The sequence below is a fragment of the Neomonachus schauinslandi genome, chromosome 8, assembly GCF_002201575.2.
Source record: "Neomonachus schauinslandi chromosome 8, ASM220157v2, whole genome shotgun sequence".
Taxonomy (NCBI): Eukaryota; Metazoa; Chordata; class Mammalia; order Carnivora; family Phocidae; genus Neomonachus; species Neomonachus schauinslandi.
The window spans coordinates 25776037-25798400 of NC_058410.1; the positions used below are offsets into that span (position 1 = coordinate 25776037).

A 22364-nucleotide genomic window follows, 5' to 3' on the forward strand; every position below is an offset into this window, starting at 1 on the left:
TAGTAAAAACATCAATGGCTGTGGCCTCTGAGGAATGAAGAATAAATCAAATACAACCCAACTTTTGTGTTTAGACTAAGCATACTAAAACTCCTGTGAAAAGTCAGTTTTAAATTCATTGCTTTGAATTTGGGGTTTAACTTTAGATTTTATTCCTCCCTCAGAAGGATCCCTAACACTTTAAAACCCACATATGTATTTAAGCCAGTACATGTTTACTGCTTTTAGTTCTGATTTTAAAAGGATTCTCTTCCCTTGATTTTTGAAGAAGTGCGAAATGTCATGGCTCCTTTTAGAAGAGCTTAAAATAGCTTCTGGCTGGACAGCAGGTGCCATGTATCTTTCTCAGAGTTTAGGGGAGGCGTAAGTTATATATAGATGAGTGTGCCCAACAAGTAGGGGTCAGGATAAAGAAATGCCAGTGATGAAAACAATAAGGCTGTTTACTGCATCATTTGATAATAAAGTCGGTGCGTTAAAGTGGGTAAGAGAAAAAAAGTACCTCCTTCGAACTGAACGAGTACTTGATGAGGGCTATCAGTGGGCAGCACTGGCTGTAGGCTGAATTTTCCGTTCTTACTGTGGTCCAAGCACTTGACATCCCCTGCCATGAGAACAAGAGAAAGAAGCTGTGCAGTGCATGGAACAGTATGTTTTTGTTTTTCCTCTTGGGCCACCACAACAGCAAAATGTGTGCATTATGAGAACCCCGTCATATTTTTATGCTGTTAATTAGCAGCATTGCCATTAGATACCATTGACAAATAAAATGCACCATCGCTTCTAGCCATTGGATACCATTGACAAATAAAATGCACCATCGCTTAAAAGCCTAAGTCAACTCTATTGCAACCCAAGAAATGGAGATAGCCAGAAATCCTGGTATTCTTTGACTGAGCTTGTACTTCAGCCCCTATTTCCAAAGAGGCCATATTATATGTGGATTATTTCCCAAGTTCATTCCCTTCCTATTCATTAAACATTACTATTTCTTAAAAATTACAAAGTTATCCTAGAGCTTCTGGACTGAGAAAAAAAGGGTTGTAATCTGTTTTTTTTTTTTTCCCTAAAAGAAAGTCAGTTTTTATATTGGAACAAAAAAGTATTATTGAAATTCAAGAAATTATTTTTATGACCATCACCATGGTTCCAAACTAGTTTGTTGGTTAATTTGTACCTTCCTCCATTCTCCGTTTTATTCCAAAAATGAAGCTAGTTTGAAACTCAGAAAATGTATCTTGCTGATGGATAATTATGTGTTGCTCATCTGAGAAAAGGAAAATACCTGAAAAGCAAGAAAGTATTTCCTGTATGTAGTATAATAATTCATTTATATCAATGTACTCATATTTATCAAATCTTCACTTATGAATTAGAATAGAGTTTAGGACTGCTGTTGTTGAGTGATTTTATTAAGTGCAGTTGCTCTCGTATTAAATGTTTTCACTTAGAAAAAAAATAACAGCACTTTAAACATTTTAAATATAGACATCTATGTACTTCCAATGACCATAAATCTACACAGAATAATGTAAGAGAATGGTAACACAAGTTGGCTTAAGCAATATGACAAATATAACATGAAAAACAATATCTTGAATTACTCCATTAATGTCAATCATAGGAATTTCTACTGGAATTTAAAGACCAAAACCAAAAATACGCTAATATTATGACTCGCTTTGGAAAAATGGCTTTCCTCTGTTTCTACCTAATTAATTGAAATATCAATGGTTTGTGAAAATACATTCATTCTATGTTAGAAACTGTAATTAGTAGGTGCCCTTTTGGGGATATCCTTACATTTTACATATAACTGGGTTAACTATATAAAATTTGACTATGCTTACCACTAGATACTACTCCCAGTATGGAGACGAATCACTCTGTACAGCTCTCAGGAGAACCCCAGTCAACACCTCCAGGGGAAAGTTCATCATTACCCAATCAAAATGGCTTGGAGAAGCAAGATGATAAGGATTCCTCAACCCCACTTCAAGCACCAGAGGGGAAGACAGGTGTGCAGTCTGAACAGGGAGCTCATGATATCTCTGAGGAGTTGAATCGACAATTAGAAGACATAATTAATACCTATGGGTCTGCTACTGAAAAAGAGGGTCCCACCAAGACAAAGGAGCAGCCTGAGAACATAGAACCACCCGACAATGGGGATAGGGACTGTGATGAGGCCACTGAAGAGACAGAGGGAGAACCCATGGCTTCTGGAGAGCCAACCACAGCCAAAGAGCCTGTCAGCAATAAAGAGCAAAAGTTGGAAAAGAAAATCCTAAAAGGATTAGGCAAGTAGTTATGTTCTAATGCATGACTTTTCTTTGATGATTCCTAAAAAGGGGCACTTCCTCCAACCTTTACTAAAAGCCACATCTCATTTTTGGATTACTGTAATAGCTTCCTTCAGGGTCTCCCTACACTTTCCTTGCTATACTTCTGTTTAGCCACTTCCCCTCAAAAGAGAGAAAGTGAACTTTTCAACATGTTACTCACTTACCCTGTCTCCCCAATGGTTTCCCACTGCTCTTAGGACAAAGACTAAAATTCTTAACATGGTCTTTCAGGCCCTAATGGTCTAACCCACACCAGTCTCTCTAGCTTTACCTCCTATCACTCTACCCCACAATATCTCCTTCCTGAACCCCTTACCCCTATCACCACCACTACTACTACTGCCTAATTGCTCATCATTCTGATCTTCTCTCTCCGTTTTTTGAACATAGCATACTCCATCCCCCACAAAGCCCACATACATCCTATTTTCTCTACCTAGAAATCCTTAAAGTTCAGCCCTTTGGGCACTTAACATTTAGCTTACAATTCAAATGGCATTTTCTTAGCCCAACCCTAGATAAGGTCTTCTTGTTTTCTGTTTCTGTTGTACCGTGTATCTTTCCTTCTTTGCATTTAGCAGCTTTTGAGACTGTACATTTACTTTTTGTGATTATTTGGTTAATGCATGTCTTCTTTTAGCTCTTTCAGATCAAGAACAGGGACTGTGTGTGTTTTCAGACATCACTGGATGCCTAGTGTCTAAGATAGTGGATGACACCTGCTAGGTGCTCAATAAATATTTGTTATAAGGACGAATGAACAAGGGAATGAAAGGAAAATTACTTAAAGCAAAGCTAGTGGAATCTGGATTTAAGCAAAATATAAATATAGAGATGGGGTTTTTTTTTAAGATTTTATTTATTTGACAAAGAGACAGAGAGAGGAAACATAAGCAAGGAGAGTGGGAGAGTGGGAGAGGGAGAAGAAGAAGAGGGATCAGGACCTGAGCCAAAGGCAGACGCTTAACGACTGAGCCACGCAGGTGCCCCTAGAGATGGTTTGTATATAAAATGATTGTCAATTAGATCACTGAGTAGTATGTTCTATTACTACATAAAATATTTTTTATTTCACAAAACTTTAAAAATGTATCAATTATAGAATGTCAAAAATTGCACAAAATAATTTTACTCTCATTAGTTTATTGATTCAGCAAATATTTATTAATGCCTCAACTTTATGAGGTACTGTGCTAGGTACATAAAGATAAATAAGTCAGTAAGGCCCTTTGGTTAAGTAGCTCTAAATATGGAGAGAAAAACAGATATGTAATCTAACTGTTATATAGGATAAGTGCTAAGAATAGGCATGGGAAAATTGTTAGGAGACCATGAGGGATTCTACACCAAAAATGGCTGTTAAAGAAGGATGAGAGAGTTAATTTTTTAGCTACTAGTGAAAGCATGTTACTGTACATAGGAGAGCCCCTCTGCCTGTCTTCCTTGGTGAATTTCACTGTGACACTCAGTACAAATACCCCTTCCTATATGGTACATTCCCAGACAGGCCCAGCTAGAGTTAGCATCACCTTCCTTACCTCTCCAACAAATTTTCTGCATCAATCATTTGTTTATACACCTGCCTCCCAAGGGAGGTGGAGAATCTATCAGGGACAGCTATAATGTCTTATTCATTTCTGTAAGATAGTGTGGCAAAGTGAAAGATCATGGGCACTGGAGTCAGAACTGTGTTCAGATTCCAATAACAAGCTATCTATAAATCCCAAAATACGTCTCTGATGGCATGGGATATCACTATGGTACTTAAAACCCATTGTGGGCAATGCTTTCAAGAAGGGCTAGAAGACACATTTAAATAGGACACATGATTCACCCAACATAAAGAATAAAATAACCCAAATAATACTTTAAATATATCTACCAAGTTGCAAAGTGCAACTCTGGAATCACTCAAGTGTTTTGGATCTTTGGGAAAGAGAATAAAGTTGCTCTGTGTTCAAAAGCTGTTTTTCCTTATCTATCCAAGACATCTCAGAAATGTCCCTTTGTATTAGTCATTGTTAAACTTCCCATAAGACAGTACATAATCACAGCATGGAGGTTTATGATTTCAAGTGTTCCTAACCCAGAAAGTTCTTTTGCTTTATCACTCTACAACTATTTATACAGAGGAATGTGTATGTGTTGTATTGGGACATGAAAAAATTAGGGGTAAAATTAAAGATGACCAATTATGGTTTCTTCTCTGTCTTCCATGAGTTATTTCAAAATCTATAGTAATCATCTAATTACCAAATAATCAAAATAATTGTAGAGAAAGAAAACATTCCACAACTCTACTTCTGCCACTATCTCCAAGTTACCAGATTTCAACTGAATGTTTGATCAGAACCAATGACTGTGAAGCTGGGTGCCCACTAGTATCCACCCTAACTACATGTATGTGAATGCTGACCCTTCCATGCCATTCCTCCAAACACCATCAGCATATTCTTCTAAGCACTATAATGTTTCAGCTACATTATGGGACTTAAACATTTTTAGGCTAATCTAAATATGCAACCACCATTTTAAACATGATTTCAGCTTCAACAAGACAGTACTTGCAGCTGTCTGCAAATAGCTTTAGCACTTAACTGTACATTAGAATCAAATACAGAATTTATGAAAAATGCTGTTGCTGAGTACAGAAATTCAGAATTGGGAGGATTGGAGTGGAGCCAAAGTACCAAGGGTGGTTCTGATACAGATAGATTGTGGAAGCAATGATTTTGTTGTTTCAGAAAGTTCTTCCTCCATCCTTTTGAAGAAAAAGTGAAGTGCTGGCTGTGGTCTTCTTTAGAATCTATTTGGACCTTTTATAGAATTTTAGTAAATCATTTGACCAGTACCTGAAAATATATCCTTAGATTTTGCTTAGGTATTTGATCAAAGACAAGTCTTTCATTATTGCATGTTTATCAGATAATATCTGCTTTATTGGTATTTTTGAGATGCTGAAATGTTCTGGCTCTCTAACCCAAAATTTTCCACAGTATATACTTTGGGATATTTGAGATTTCAGACAAAGTTAAAGTTCCCTTGCTGCCAGAATTCTCTGACCTTTAATATATACAATGAAAATCTGCAGCAGAGACAGGCATAGTTTACAACATTTCCTGGACTTACTGGACCAAAGACACCCTTCTTTCATAGAACACCTTTGATTATTTGGGAAATGTCTCCACAACTCAAGTACCCAGGACTTGTTTTTCCTTTAGAGACTGCATATCCTCCCACAATCGACACACTATATACCAGAGCAGTTGGAGGAACATTTTTAAATCTCTTTAGTTGATAGAGTCACTTTCCCCTTGGCATCTGAATTGAAAGAAACAAAAACAGATTCCCCAATAGACAGCACCCTGACACATCCTGTCAACATCTACAGTAACCCCCTTACCTCCCCCACTCCATCCTCCAGACTCACAAATGTCTTATTAATCACTTCTCTGCCAGCAGTACGTGGGCTGCACGAGCACCCCATAGTAATAAGCACAGAACAATGATAAAATATAATATACATTCTGACATTCAGGTTGATAACTGATTGAGTAGGAAATCAGAGGTTTGAAGCATAAGCCTGGGAGGAAAACAAAGCTGATCCACAGGTCCAGTCTGAGTTCAGAATACATCTAGTCAGCCCACTAATTTTATAGACAGGGAAATTGAAGCTTAGAGAGTTTAAGAGTCTACAAAAAAGGTTACTCAACTAGTTGATGCGATTGTGAGATTAGTCATAAAGAAAGCAAGGGGGCAGGACTGAAGTCACTAATATTGCAGGATTGAAGAGACATACAAACTAACTGGTATATTGGTTAAGGAGCATTTACCATAGCTCAGTTAATGGTTTGTCTTTAGTTACAGGTGCCTTTCAGTTGTACCTTCAGAGGACCTTGACTAGGACAGTGGATTCTGAAATGTCTTTAGAAAGCCATTTACTTACTCTTCCTTAGAATGGGCACTTTCCCAGATGATTTGTTTCTCCATTTTAGCTTGATTGCTAGTTTCACTGTGAAAGGGGGATAAACTGTTGCCTGGATACAAACGCTAAATTTTTGGAAGAGATGGTAGGAGACCAGAAGAATTCAGGGAAAAGAGGAATCAACAGAGACTGCAAGGTTCATGAGTAGAGTCACAGGGAAGCTAGATTTTAGGCCATGTCCTAAACAGAGAGAGAGGTTTAAAAATAGGTCAAATGGGAGAGAAAACTATAACTTGAGCAAAATGATTAGCACTCTCTTCTGATCAGAATTAAGAATAGATGTATTCATTTCCTACCGTTCTTCCTGGTATTTTTCTTTTTCACTAAGGTTTTGCTTTATTTTGTTTTCTCTGGAATAATCTCCTCATCATTAGACTCTTGAAGGTTTTTTTTTTTTCCTTTTAAGAAAGTTTTCTTTATAGTTATAGCCAAGAAATTGCTAATAGTTCAAACATATCATCAACTGACCTAATAAGAAGTCCAGGTCCTCTCCCCAACTGAGTGAGAGGCCAAAGTTCCAAGTACATATACCAAGGTGACTAAAACACAGAAGATATAAAATGTTGGTCAAATAAAAACAATACAGAGTAGGCAGTATTTTCAAAACTGATAAGCCATTAAAACCAAGCAAAACAAACAAAAACCAGACTATGAGAGGTGACAATGAGGGATAAGAGAATCTTCATAAATTTTAAAAGTCTGTTGGTTTTTTTTCCCCAAAACATATTGGGAAGACAAAGATACCATCCAAACATTGTTAGTTTTGTTGTTGTCTAAATCAAGCTAAAAATGGTTAAAATTATTCCAGTCATGGAATCAACAAATCCTAAATGCTAAACTCAGAACCCATTTAGTCAACTTAATAATTTTATAGACAGGGAAATTTAGGCCCAGAGAGTTGAAGACTCTATAAAAAAGTCAACTCAATTAGTCAGGGACACAGTCTGTTCTAGAACCCAGGGTCTAGTCCTTATCCTTAGTCCAGTGTGAATTTAACTACACTGTCCTTTTTATCAACATACACAAATCTTATTTCTCTCAAAAGATACCTATAGATACGCAGGAATTATTTGTATCATAGTCACTATTTTTAAATTGTGTCAGAAAACAAAATTAACATTGAAATATGAATCTGGGTCTAACATTTGAAACAGAACATTCACGATCTTTTCCAGCTTTAAGCTTCTGCCATAACACATGGAAATCAGGAAGGGGAAAGAGAGGCACACTGGTGTGTCCAAGACCAAATTTTAGCCCCAAATTTCTAGAAGATAATTTTGGAAGAGAAAAAGCCAGGTTTTAGACACTCATCAAATCTGCATAAACTTAGTATAAACAGTTATCACTATGCTAAAAGTTTAAGAAAAATCCCAGTCCTCATTTATATAGCTGATTTCATTATCTCAATTTAAATGTTTTAATTTCTTTGATGTAAAAATCATTCCTTTGTATTACAATACTCCTTCAGTCTACAACTGTGCCATTGGCCATAGCCATGTGTGACATGGCTGTTCTTGTTGCTCAGGTGGTCCTACCTCCTTGTAGACTTACTACTAACTGACTATTTTGTGGAGGGATGGCCATATGCCCTTCATGTGCCTTCTCCAGCTTCAATGGGGACTTCAGGTCTGCCTTGCTTTCTTTATGACTAATCTCACAATCACACTGCTTTGGAATGACACATTGGGGAAAAGGCAGGTCATTCCCTCCCAATAAAATGTCCCTAAAAAAAGTCAGTTTGTCTCTCCTGTCTGACACTATCACCAAATGAACCCATTTCTGTAGAACTGTAATTACAGCCTTTATTAGAAGATGAGCAATCTCTGTCTATTCCTCTTCTCCTCCATAATCCCACACAGCATTCTAGTCCAGCAAACCAATGGAAGTTTAAAAATTAAGCTCCCTGATGTCACAAATTTATTCATTCTGTACATGCTTATCTCCAATTTCCTGGGTTTTTGTGTTGTTGTTGTTGAAGGGCAAAATCATTTTTGAAGGATAAATTGATGCTTCTGAATGTTGACCTTCTACACAAAATAACGGGGTATGAGAGCAGAAAGATACCTCAGTGAGTGTGCCCCAAACAAAACAGAACAAAATGAAACCCTCTTCTCACAGTTAAAGAAAATAAAAAAGAAAGAAGGTACTTCATGTGGAGAGAAAAAGAGACCCATTGGACTCACCCAAATGTTTCTATCTCCCCCCAATGAGACACATAATGGTTTTATGTGACCATACCCCTACCGAGAGGTATCCTGAGCATATACCCAGAGGCACAGGTGAGAGTAAGACCTGTCTGTCCTCCAGTCAATCACAGAGTTGTCTTCAGGACAGTGTTCATTTAATTTACATGCTACTAGTGGGCACAGGTTGGCTTTGCTTTGTTCCACTATTATTGACATTTACTGAGAACTTGCCGTGGACCAAACATGATCTGGGTCCTGGGCCAAATCTGATCCACAACGATCTCTTTCTTCTAATAGACGACACTCACTCGGGACAACAGTCCGAGTCCCATGTGGGACCCTTTCCCAGACTGAAGACAAGGGTGAAGGGATGTCACATCTTTCCCTGTTGCTCGAGAAATAGCTCTGAGCACAGGCACAGGAGAGGTGGGGCAGCACGATAAGCCACAGGCCATAATTGGAGAGCTGGCGGGCACTTCCCACACCCACCTTCTCCCCGTCGTAGGCCGTGTCTCTAATCTGAACTGACTCACTGGGCAGAGATGGACAAAACCAGCTGTTAGGAATGAGGTCATGTTTTTTAAGAAAAAGTTTCCTTTTACTTCTCTGGGTTTCCTGGCATCCAAATTGCACATGGGAATGAAGTGATTTAGAGCAAGTAGACAAACCTTGGATCCAAGCCTTGGCTCTGCCAGTACGAATTATGTAACTTTGGCCTTCACTGGGCCTTAGATTTTTAATCTATAAAATTAACCAGTTGTCTGGATGCTCTTTAAAGTCCTTCTAGACCTAAAATTCTTTGATGGCATTGGAGTTACCAGATTTAGCAAATAAAAATACAGGATGCCAAGGGGAATTTGAACTGCAGTAAACAATGCAAAAATTTTTTTAGTATAAGCATGTCCCGTGTCGTATATTTCATATGGTAAGCCTAATTCCGTGACTTATCTGCCTCCCCAGGATAAAAGCAAATATTCTGGCAAAAAGGAAATGCCTGTTCTTGGGGAAAGGTTGTCAAAATTGTTAATATTCTTACATAGATTTACATCAGGAAACGTGGCCTCTACTGTGTTGGCTTGACCTTCCTATTCTAATTAGACAGAGTGGCTGTCACTCTGTTCCACCTTGATCAGACTCTTTGAAAAGATATCATCAGTGGTACACGCAGGCCCCAGGGTCCCTCTCGTCCCCACCAACACTCAGCCCAATGGCTACTTGAAAACAAGATTTCCAGGCCCACAAAAAGGCAAACGGGGAGGCTGAGCTGAAGAAGACAAAAGGAAGAACAATGAGGAAAGAGAAGAATCTGAGATTCACTATCAAATAATCATGAACAGATGAGTCTTAAAATGTAGCATAAACTCCAAGTGAGGTCAGAAAAGGAGACTGCCAACAAAGATTAAGGCCTGGGTGGGAAGAAGGAAGGGCCAGGAAGGCTGAACCCATTGTCACAGAGATACAAAAAGGCCTCTGGGGAAGGCCCTCTGTGTCTTGGCTTGGTTTTCCTTCTATGTTGATTTTATTCTCTGCTAGGTAGGAAATATGAGCAGAACATTCCCACCCAAACTTCATGGAATGCATTCATGCACAGAAACAAGACAGTTGGTTCCCCCCAAAAAGAGAAAAAAGGTACTAAAAGAACAAAACCAAAACCCAAAAATGGCAAACTAAACTGTCAAATTTCTGTGCTTTGGGCTGGAATTCTAGAACCGCATGCGTCAATGTTGGCAGTTTGGTGGGCGTCAGAAGTTTTGATTGGCTGCTCTGCTTCTTTTCTTTTAAATTAATCAATGTGGGGAAGGGGTGATATATAAAGTCAGCATTTTTTATTCTTTTGACTATTTTCAAAAGATTTAAAACATTTTTCTAAATGTCTTTATGGTTTTTGTTTTTGTTTTTTTTTTAAGGAAAAGAAGCCAACCTGCTAATGCAAAATCTGAACAAGTTGCAAACACCTGAAGAAAAACTTGATTTTTTATTCAAGAAGTATGCTGAATTGGTAAGATCTCTGATTAGCTTTTTGTGTCCGAAAGATTCAGGCTCTGGTTAGAGCTGAGAAAAGGCCATTCGTTTTTCATGTACCTCATTAGAGACCATAGCTGGTTACTTCACACAAGCCAAAGCGAGAATCCATAAAAGCAGAATTTTTTTAAAGGAAAAAGAAACAGAAAAACTGAGGAAAAACAGCACAACAAAGAAAGAGGATAGAGTTGGAGTCTATTCTGCCTTCAGTTATATGTGTAATTTGGGGAATGGAAGAGAGAATTAGAGATCATTTAAAATTGTGGATATTTTAAAGTTCTTTTTAGGTTTGTAATAAAACAGAAATATACTCGACCTAAAGGCAAACTTTCATTCAGTTCTTATGCCTAGGTGTTTTGAGGGGCCCCCTCAGGAAGGCAGTTGGATGAGTTTATCCTACCCTCAGCCTGTGACACCTTCTCATTTGGTCTTGAAAACTCTATTTGTTCATTCATTCATTCATTCATTCATTCAACTATTCCTTTGTTCTCTTTGATCTACATTCTTCTCCCCACCCCCCACTGTGGTGGTGTTTGATGTGGATTGCTTTGTGCCTAGTTCTAGGTCCTCGCCAGGCAGGATCCCTCTGGATAAGGCCAGTGGGAGGCAGGGAAGCCACTCAAGAGACATCAGAGAATCTGTGAAGGGCACTGCCTCCCCGCCAGTACTCCCACAATGGGTCAGCTGGGAAAAAGAGGAGGGTTCAGTGAGGCCAGCCTCTCTGCTACAGGAGTGCCATCTGAGGTCTGGGCCACTACTCCCTGGGGTGTGCAACCCGCTGCTGGGATGTGACACCCTCTGATGTGAGGCTAGCCAACGTGCTTCTCCTTCCCATCTTCTTCCTTTTTTTTTTTTTTTTCAGATTTTATTTATTTATTTGTCAGAGAGAGAAACACAAGCAGGGGAAGCGGCATACAGAGGGAGAAGCAGGCTGAGCAGGGAGCTGGATGCAGGACTCGATCCCAGGACCCTGGGATCATGACCTGAGCCGAAGGCAGACTAAGCCACCCAGGCGTCCCTCTGCTTGCTTTCTTTAAAAAATATGTTTTCACTCACTTATTTCTTTTGGACAAGCACTGACAGGAGTATGACACTAAGTTCACACAGCAAAACGCTTCCTCCAGGCGGCGGGTTGAAGGCAGATTTACGTTGCCGCTAACGAAGTTTCATTCAGAGCCTCTCACTGGCATGGGCCCCTCTGAGGCCCTGGACGCAATTCTCTTTTCTTAATTTTGGGGGTTTTTGTGGGTTTTGTTTTTAAAAGAGGGCCTCCAAAACTGAACGAGCTTCAGATGCACAAACCCCTCATCTTCTCCCTACTGATGGAGTTTAACAAGGGACTTGTTTTCTTTCTTTTTCTCTCTAACTCTCATCCTGTGGTCCCCGTTCGTCCCTTTCTTCCTGTCACATTGCCACATCTTCTTGGGCTGAACTGTCCTGCAATAGACCCGGAGGGACTCTGAAACCCTGAGTCACTGGCTGGTTGTTTAACTCTGCCAATACTTTTTAATTGTTTTTTAATCACATAAACCCCACATCACAATGATATGAGAAATGCTGCAGACACAAGCAAACACATCTCTAATCCCATAACCTAAAACACAAACTTTGATTTATCCGTCTTCACTCCCATTCATTCTGCTATATATGCAGAGATACTTTTTATAACAATTACTTCCATAAGGTACATATATAATTTGGTATCCGGTTCTGTTGGCTCATACGACAGACATTTGCCCATGTAGTTCAGAGTCTTTATAATTATATTTTGTAATAGTTATGTCATTTTCCAGGAAGTGGCCATTATCTCCTGGGTCTCTAATATGGGGACATTAGATTCCGTCCACTGTTTGCTTTACCAAATACTGCTGTACTGAACATCGTCATGCATTAGATCTGTTCCTTCTCCTTCATTTTATGATCTATGATCCCAATCCAAGATTGGGATTACTGAATCAAACAGTATGAATGCCTTTTGTTTGTTTAGGGTTTTTTTTTAAATGGTCATAGCACTTTCTAAAAGAATGGTAGAAATTTATAAAGCGAGTATCAGTGTATCAACTTGTTTTTATCGTAGCTTGCTTAACATCAGCTATTAACCGTCCATGAGCAATTTCAATGCCATAAAATAAGTAGGTTTCAAAAATATTTTTCCCAAAAGTAAGGCCCCCATTCTCACTGACATGTCCATCCTTGTTCTCTTCGGTATTTTCCACATTGTTATCCCTTCGATTTACCTCCTTCTACCAAAGCCATTCATGTTTCGTTTCTAGTGCCATGCTCCATACTTGGCTGGACTAGGCAGCATTCCAGCCTCGTCCGGAAAGCCATGTGGGGTGCTGCAGCCCACAGCAGCAAACCAGAAAAGCATCACTTCTCCCGTCTGTCTGAGATTTTCTTCCTGGGCCACAGCTGTTCACCCTAGGAAATCCCTCCACCTACTCACCCTCCCAGTCAGGAGTCACCCGACAGAGGTTATCTTTCCAGAGAGCCTACTCAACTCAAGCCTTACTTACTATACTTTGGCATTTATATCATGTCCTATAATAAACTTTAAAACCCAAAAGATCATTCTATAAAAAATGAATAGGAGAAAATTGGCTAAAAACCCATTACATTTCCTTTTCAGAAAGGAAAAATTATGAATAATTTCAATCTTTTACCTGGGGACTAAAACCCATTTCATTGCTCACTGATTTGGACATTAATATAGAAGGTGTCTGACGTGTAAGTATTACCATAGAATAAATCATCAAATTCAAAGCTGTGAATCAAACTGCCACTCTAGCATATATGGTTAAGAAACCATATATGTATTCACAAGCCTGAAGTATTTGAATACAATTAGCCATGCTCTTAAAAAGATTGTCAGAAAGTTAAGGGCTTTTATTTAGAGCAAAGCAAGATAGACCTAGCTAAATGTGAAATGTATATGACTTTGCAGTAAAACTAGAACATTACATCGTTGATAACTTCCAACTTATGAAACACATGTAGAGTATCTTCCTCCTGGCACTCAGGTAGATCCACATGGGGCAATGCTCCCTCATCAGGGCCAATAGTCGATGTATGTCTGGAGATATTATGGATGTTACGATTGTGGGAGGTGATCCTGGCATCCAGTAGGTCAGGGACCTACATCCAGTAGGTCGGCTAAACAGCCTATGATGCCCAAGATAGCCCCCCACAGCAAGAAATTATGTGGTCCAATATTCTAAGTGCTAAGGTTGAGAAACCCTGACATATGATTTAATCTTCAAAAGATAAAGTCTAAATCATAATGGCAATAACAATAATAACAATATCTAAATTTCAGAAAAAGATAATAGATCATTCAAAATCCAAATATACTCTCTCTTAATGATTTATTGGCCATAAGCATGGAGGCTGGGGGTGGTCGGAGGGCAGGGCATGTTACGGATACTTGCCATTCACGCTGCTGAATTGTGCAGCAGCTACCTCTGAAACTCTGGTGGAAAATCACCAATGGTAGGTAGTCGAGAGGTCCTTTCTCTCTTCTCTCCCTGTTTCACAAACTACAGACTTCATCCTCCATTTACCAGGAGGTTGTTTTATGCTTTCCTAATTTTAAAAGAATAGTTGCTATAAGATTGTTTTGAGAAAGAATTATGAACACAAAATATACACCAAGCAGACACACCGTTGACCCTTGCACCAATGCAAGGCATTATCATGAATTCTGACAGCCTCCAGATTCCAAGACATGCTCTTCTCTATTGACCAGTATCACTAGAGAGATTCAAGAGAAAGAAAATGATTTCTAGACTACCAAAAAGAAGATCAGAGTAAGACAGGATCATTATAATGATAAGGAAAAACCTATAAATGATATGCTCTAAAAGCCATATCTACAAGTATCGCAAAGTCCTATTTGTGAAGTTTATTTGATTGCAGAGGGGCGGTGACAATAGCAAAAAATGATTCCAACAACCACAGAGTGATCTTTAGGTATTTCCTCTTTTGCTGCTTTTCTAGCAACTCAAAAGCAATTCCTGCCATTTTCTTTTATGTTTGCACCTCTCGTGTCTAGCTGGACGAACATCGCACTGAGCAAAAGAAGTTAAAGCTCTTACAAAAGAAACAGGTACAAATCCAAAAAGAAAAGGACCAGTTACAAAGTGAACACAGCAGAGCTATCCTTGCTCGAAGCAAACTGGAGAGTCTATGCCGAGAGTTGCAGAGACACAACAAGACACTGAAGGTATGTTATCACCACCACTCTGAATAACACACTTTCTGGCATGCTGCATAGACACAGGCTTCTGCCACTCATGGAAAGAGCGTGAGTTTCTGACCTCCAGTAAATTATTTTAATTCCCCAAGCCTGTTTCCTCATCCCTAAAATGGGGATTACACCAACTTCACCATGTGGCCAGGGAGAAATTAAATGAGGTCATATATGTAGAGTGCTCCGTGGTACCTGACACAGAGCAGGCTCCCAATAAAACATGTGCCATCCCCCTTGCTTTTTTATTACCTTGAGTTTGTTTTCTTTTTCAAGATAAGATTCAGTTCTACTCTTTAAAATACGAATTTGTAAAAATTCAACAGTTTTTGTATTATAATGAAATCTGCAGGACACGAGAAAAATGGACACAAAGCTAACAGCAAGATTGAGAACCAAAATGTCAATAGTCAGCCGAAAAAGAAGCTGCTTGAAAAAACACTGAAGCTCTTCAGACTTAATCATTCAATCTAAAAATAATAGACTGATCACTCCATTCAGTCTGCATGGGTTTCATTAATTACAGCATAAGCCTATAGCAGTATGCCTAATTTGATTACACACAGACACTAGCTCCATTCAATGAAGCAAGATGCAGGCTCTCAAAGAGAATACTGCAGGCATCCACAATCCCCTTTCCAGCTGAAGATCTTAAAGCTTTTGACAAACAATAATTAATTAGACACCAATATTTCTGTGAGATAGTTATTATTACATATGTTTAAAAGGAGATCCTTTAAGAAGCAGAGAGATTAAGATCACTGCTGAGTTTGCACAACAGACTTGGGAAGAAAGCTGGAAGAGAATCATGGCTCTTCATATTCCGGACTGGTTTCAGATATCTGGGAAATGGAAGGCCAGCGGGATGAACTATAACTCTCAGATCACAAGTTGTAGGAGAAGGGCTTCTGGCATGTCTTCCATCATTGCACTAGCGACAATCAGAAATGCCGGTTAAATGGGGGCCTGGGGGGGCGCCTGGGTGGCTCAGTTGGTTAGGCGACTGCCTTCGGCTCAGGTCATGATCCCGGGGTCCTGGGATCGAGTTCCGCATCGGGCTCCCTGCTCTGCGGGGAGCCTGCTTCTCCCTCTCCCACTCCCCCTGCTTGTGTTCCCTCTCTCGCTGTGTCTCTCTCTGTCAAATAAATAAATAAAATCTTTAAAAAAAAAAAAAAATGGGGGCCTGGGGATGGGAGCAGTATTCTCAACTCGACATACATACTCAAGTAAACAGCACTGTGTGTTTCCATAAGTAGTGATATATTGTAAGGAGATAAAAACTAAATCCGATATAGTGGAAAGATTATCAACAAAGATGTTTAAAGAATGGGATGGAACACCTGGGTGGCTCAGTCAGTTAATTCCGAATTTTGGCTCAGGTAGTGATCTCAGGGTCATGAGATCCAGCCCTGTGTGGGGCTGCAGGCTGGGCATGAAGCCTACTTAAGATTCTCTCTCTTGGGGCGCCTGGGTGGCTCAGTTGGTTGGGCGACTGCCTTCGGCTCAGGTCATGATCCTGGAGTCCCGGGATCGAGTCCCGCATCGGGCTCCCTGCTCAGCGGGGAGTCTGCTTCTCCCTCTGACCCTCCTCCCTCTCATGCTCTCTGTCTCTCATTGTCTCTCTCGCAAATAAATAAAATCTTTAAAAAAACAAAAAATTTAAAAAATAAAAATAAATAAAAAAATAAAAAAAAGATTCTCTCTCTCCCCCTGCCCCCCCCCAAAATAAATAAAGAAATAAATAAAATAAAGAATGGGATGATGTAGCTTGTGCTCTTTGGATAGCATCCAAAGACAGAATGATGGAAGTGGCAGGAGACCCTATCAGTACAGCCACACAGCCTCACTAACGGCCTCCAGTTATGGACAATGAAGTTAAGTATCATTATTGTGCCAGGACTTGTGCTAAATGCGCTAAATAACATGTTATTTAATCTTCACAACAACCTTGCAAGGGTTAATAGCTCCATTTTATTGCTGAATAAACTGAGACTCAGCAATCCAAATCAGTTGTCCAAGGTCATGCATATATTATCAAAATCAGGCTTCAAATTCAAAACATTTTTCCAGGTTCCTCCTCAGTTTTCTTTAACCCATGGATTATTTAGAAGTGTTGCTTAATTTTTATAGCCCATCATACATGGTCTATCTTGACAAACATGCTATACACACTTGGAAAGAAGGTGTGTTCTTCAAACGTTAGGTATAATTTTGCATAAGCAACAATTAGCCCTAGATCATTTAGGTTTTTACTGAATTTTTGTCCAGTTGTTCTGTCAATTGTTGAGGAAATCTCCTAGTATAATTTAAAATCTAGTATAATTGGGGAACGGGCTACTTCTTTTAATTATGTAGATGTTTGCTTTGTGTATTTTGAAGTATTAATTTGACAGGTATACACATTCGTGATTGTTATGTCTCCTTGATAAATTGTGTTATCACTATGAAATGTCCTTTGGTAATAATCTTTACTTGATGTCTACATTATCTGATATGAATAAAGCCCCTCCAGTTTTCTTATTCTTATTGTTTGCATGGCATGTCTCTTTCCATCCTTATCTCCAAACCTGGGCCTTTATATTTAAAGTGAGCCTCTTGTAGACAGTATATAGTTAGACCTTACTTATTTTCATTCTTATGATATCTATCTGTTAGAATACTAGTCCATTAACATACAGTGTAATTATCAGTGTGGTTGGATATGCTTCTACTATTTTATTATTTATTCACTATTTGCCATCTCTGTTTTCTGATCCTCTGTTCTTTTCCCACTTTCCTTTGGATTATTTGAATATTTTAAAAATTCCATTCTAATTTATCTCTTGGTTATACTTCTTTATATTTTCAGTGGTTGCGCTGTGATTACTTAAACATTCTTAACTTTCCAGTCTACCTGGAGTTAATACCGTCTCACTTTATGTAATGTGTAGAAACATTGCAACCTAAATAGGTCCATTTACTGACCCCTCCCTTCAAACTATAATTGTTCTATGTATTACATGTAGAAACATTGCAACCTAAATAGGTCCATTTACTGACCCCTCCCTTCAAACTATAATTGTTATATGTATTACATTTACATACATTTATAAAGCCCATGAGGCAATGTTATAATTTTTACTTTAAATGATCCTATACATTTCTTTAAAAATTAAAGGCAAAAACTGTCTTCTTTATTTACCCAGATATTTACCATTTCTGACACTTTTTATTCCTCCTGAACCTTCAACTTTCTGTCTGGTGTCATTCCCTTCAGCTTGAAGAACTCCCTTTAGTATTTCTTATACTAGTCTGCTGGCAATTAATTCTCTTATTTCTTTTTTTTTAATCATTAAAATGTCTTTATTTTGCTTTTATTTTTGAAGGCTATAGTCATTGGATATAAAATTCTGGGTTGGCAAGGGTTATTTTTTTCTTTCTCTCTCTCAGCCTTTTATAGGTTCTGCATTCTGTAACCTAACCTCCACAATTTCTGATGAAAATCAACAATAATTTGAATTGTTGTCCCCCAGTATGCAATATGCCATTTAACTCTGGCTACTTTCAAGGTTTTTCTATTGATCTTTGGTTTTCAGAATTTTGACTTCTTTATATTTAGTTGCAGTTTTCTTCATACTTATCCTATTTGGGATTGGCTGAGTTTCTTGTATCTGTAATTTATGTCTTTCACCAATTTTGGTAAAGTTTCAACCATTTTTCTTCAAGTATTTTTTATGTCTCATTCTCTCTCCTTTCCTTCTAAGATTCTAACTTCATGTGTGTTAGGCCTTTTTTTCTTAAGATTTTATTTATTCATTTATTTATTCAGAGAGAGAACAAGCAGGGGGGAGGGGCGGAGGGAGAAGCAGACTCCCCACTTAGCAGGGAGCCCTAAGCTCAGGGCTTGATCCCAGGACCCTGGGGACTTAACCGACTGAGCCACCCAGACACCCCTGTTAGACCTTTTGCTATTGTCCCATAGGTCCTTCGGTCTCTCATATGTTCTTCACCAATCTTTTTTCTTCTATCTTCAGATTAGATCATTTATATTGGTTTAGCTTCACATTCACTGATTCTTTTCTCTGTCATCTCCATTCTGCTCTAAGTCCACCCAGTGATCTGTAAATTTCATATTTTGTTACTTTAACTCCAGAATTTCCATTTGGTTCTTTCTTATAGATTTTTTTTCCTCTCTTGAGATTTTCTATCTTTTCATTCATTAAGATAATACTTTCCTTTATAATCATTAAGCATACTTATAATACCTATTTTAAATTCTCATTTGCTAATTCCACATCTGGGTCAATATGGAATAGGCCTCCTCTGATTATCTTTCCTTATGAGAATGGGTCACATTTTCTTAATTCTTCATACATCAAGTCACTGTAGACTGTATCCTGGATTTTGCAGCTGTTGTGTTGTGGAGCATATGGATTCTACTATACTCCTTGAGAATGTTGTTTTTATCATTCTTTTTAAGAAGGCATTTAACTTGATTAGAGTCAAATTGCAAATCCCCTCTCTTGGGCAGCAGCTCAAACTCAGTTCATTTCTTTTTTCTCCGTTAGGCTGCTTTGAGCCTGCCCTGCACTTGTGTGGTTCAGGGTCAGCCAAAGATTTGGGCAGAATTTATCCACAGAATTTAGGGCTCTTTCTCTCTCTCTCTTTTTTGGGAATCTCCCCTCATCTTCCAGGAGCTATAGCTGCCCAGAACCCTTCATTCTTCACACCAGAAAAATGGTAGGTAGGTTTTCTATGAGAGTTTTACCCAACCCATGCAGCTGATAATTTCAGTCTTCATTCAAGCTAAAAGCTAGAAAAAAAGAGAGAGAGAGAGAGAGAGAAACTTACAGTATACCATTCCCTTTTTACAGGTGTCAACTTCCCTCTAGAATTTGCTTGATTCTATCTCCAGTTCTCCAGTGTTGTTGTTGTTGTTGTTTTTTAAAGATTTTATTTATTTATTTGACAGAGAGAGAGCACAAGCAGGGGGAGTGGGAGAGGGAGAAGCAGGCTTCCCGCTGAGCAGGGAGCCCGATGCGGGGCTCGATCTCAGGACCCCAGGATCATGACCTGAGCTGAAGGCAGACGCTTAACGACTGAGCCACCCAGGTGCCCCCTCTCCAGTGTTTTTAAGTAGTTGTTTCTTACATTTTGTCCACACCTTATACTTATTATCGGTAGAAGGGTCAAAGTGGTATGAGTGGTATTAGTAAAACAACCTAAGTATATCTGCATCTAAAATCCATGTGCTAGGAGCTTGGGAAGATATAGAAAAAGAATGAGTGCCAGGCTCTTCCACCAAAAAAAAAACTTAACTATTACTATTCTTTATTAAAATTGATTCTTCAGTGAGTCAAAAAAAAAAACCCCACAAAAGCTCACAATTTAGGATAATTTAGAAAAAGACCAGTGAAGGTCTGAGACATGGGTTTATTTCAACAAAATACTCATATATTTGAAGCAATAAATGTGAACTTCAAACTATACTGAAAAAGAACTTGCCAGTAAGAGATGGGTAAGTGTTTCAGGGAATATGATTTTAGTAAATGAATAAGTAAGATTTGTTATCAGAATATCACAGAATTTTAACATGGAAAGGACTATAAGACTCACCTAGTCCATGTTACTCATGTCTGTATGTAAATTAATAATTTATTGATTCACTGAATAAACATTTACTGAATATTTATGAATCGTGGGCCAGGCACAGCACCAGTTCTAAGATGCACAGTGCTGCTTGCACAGCCCATTTTCTTAGTTATTTCAGACTTTGCCATTCAATCTTATTTGCATTATTAATTTCCATTTTGAATAATGTGCTTGATAAGGAAATTTTTTTCTGACATCATCCAAATGATTCCAAATTCTTTACCAATAGAATCAAATGTTATAAGACTTTGCTAGATGTCTTTTTCTCTCATTGAGAAACAGCGTACTGTGAAGTGCAAAATGCTACTTTGTGGGCCAGGATTCGGCACTATGATGGTTTGACCTGTGTTTAAACCATCCTGACACCTACACCTTCTTTCTGTAGCCAGTTGCCAGTGACAAGTTCAAACCTGCTGACTATCCTGGGATGGTTCTTTCATTTACTCATTCATTCATGGATGGAATAGTTATAAATGCAAATGGCATTCAGATCATGGTCCATAGTTCTACAGCTAGGAACCTGTTGACTTCTAAGCTAAGCTGAAGCAGCAAGGAGACAATCACTATCATATGTATATTCAGTGACTCTTAGCAGATGGTTATAATCATGCTTAGTGAAATATATATAAAGTGAGTGTTAGCATACAAAGATCAGGGAAATAACATCTCAGTTAATGTCTTCAGATTAGGAAGTGTCGCTATTTCCTACAATACCCCTAAGAAATGGTTTTATGACTTAATTATGATTCAGATAGCAGGAGTTTTATTGGAGTAGGAGAATATGTTAATATTGTAGAGGAAAGAGGATACCTAATGATAAATTAATGTATTTTCAGAGCATAATTCTTAGCATCAGCTTTTATTTTGATCACATTATTCTACTATCATAATAAGGATTTGCACAATTACTTCTATTTAAATCATTATTTCTTTTTAAAAATCCTGTTACATAATTTGATCACAGGAGGCAACTAAATGAAGTATAATTTTACTTGCCAAGCATGAAGCAAGCTTTCATAATAATAATTAATCAGAACTGAAAGGCATCCTAAAATGTCTATATCATTTTTCAGCAGTGTCTCTATCTTTGGTATGATATAGCAAGATTAAACCCTTTGATTCTAAATGAATGAGAGGAATCATCACAAAGCAAATAATTCTCAATATAGATATGGGGGAAATTTGGGCACATTGTTGGTAGTTAGCAATGAAGAGAATGTTTTGATTTAGGAGAAAAGAGAACAGAAATGATATAAAAGTTAATTTCCAATTCTTGAATATTAACAAAGTGGAAGAGGGAGAAATTAGATGTTTCATTTCAGAGTTAAAGAAAATTTGGAACTTAAAATTGCTTTCAGATTCAAACTTTATATTGAACATTTCAATTACCCTGTGTGACATGTGGGCTGATTGTTCTTTCAGAAATAAAATATACAGCAAATTTTCTAAGATTTCTTTTTACATTCTTGAATTGCTATCATTGATCTATAGCTATCTCCGTTTCCTTTTCAAGCTTGTTGATGAAAGTTCTTCTTACTAAGAAAAAGTTTATATTGTGATCACTTATATTTACTAAACTTGGGTAATACAATTACGTGGTTAACATGCCATAGTTTTTTTTTTTTTAATAGAGGAATATAAGATCTATTATTCTTCTTTCTGTACCAAACCAAGGAAACACAGGATCTGTCTCATCCATCAGTAAAGCTGAGTGGCATTTTTTCCAGGCCACAGCCAAGAGATCAAAACCCTGTTACTGTGTGTTTGTTAGAAAGTGGTAGTGTATGCACTCAGCGGGAGACGACCCGTCATCTTTAAAACAAGCCTATTCATCACCAACTATCAATTTCAAGGCCTTCATTGCACCTGCTCTGAGTAACTGTGTATTTACAACTGAAACTTTTGCTCATACATTTATTTTGGGGCTGAGCAAGGTTAGCTCCAGAGAA

At 38.2% G+C, this 22364-nt stretch overlaps 1 protein-coding gene across 1 annotated transcript in view; it reads left to right on the forward strand.

Annotated features, from left to right (window-relative positions):
- Window positions 1-1870: 1870 nt before the first annotated feature.
- The window catches only part of TXLNB (taxilin beta), a 41054-nt gene continuing 20560 nt past the window's right edge, over window positions 1871-22364 (forward strand). Inside the window, exons 1-3 of the mRNA XM_021693457.1 lie at window positions 1871-2300; window positions 10424-10515; window positions 14590-14760. Of these exons, the coding sequence (XP_021549132.1) occupies window positions 1871-2300; window positions 10424-10515; window positions 14590-14760 (693 nt within the window). The remainder of the gene's footprint in view (window positions 2301-10423; window positions 10516-14589; window positions 14761-22364) is intronic.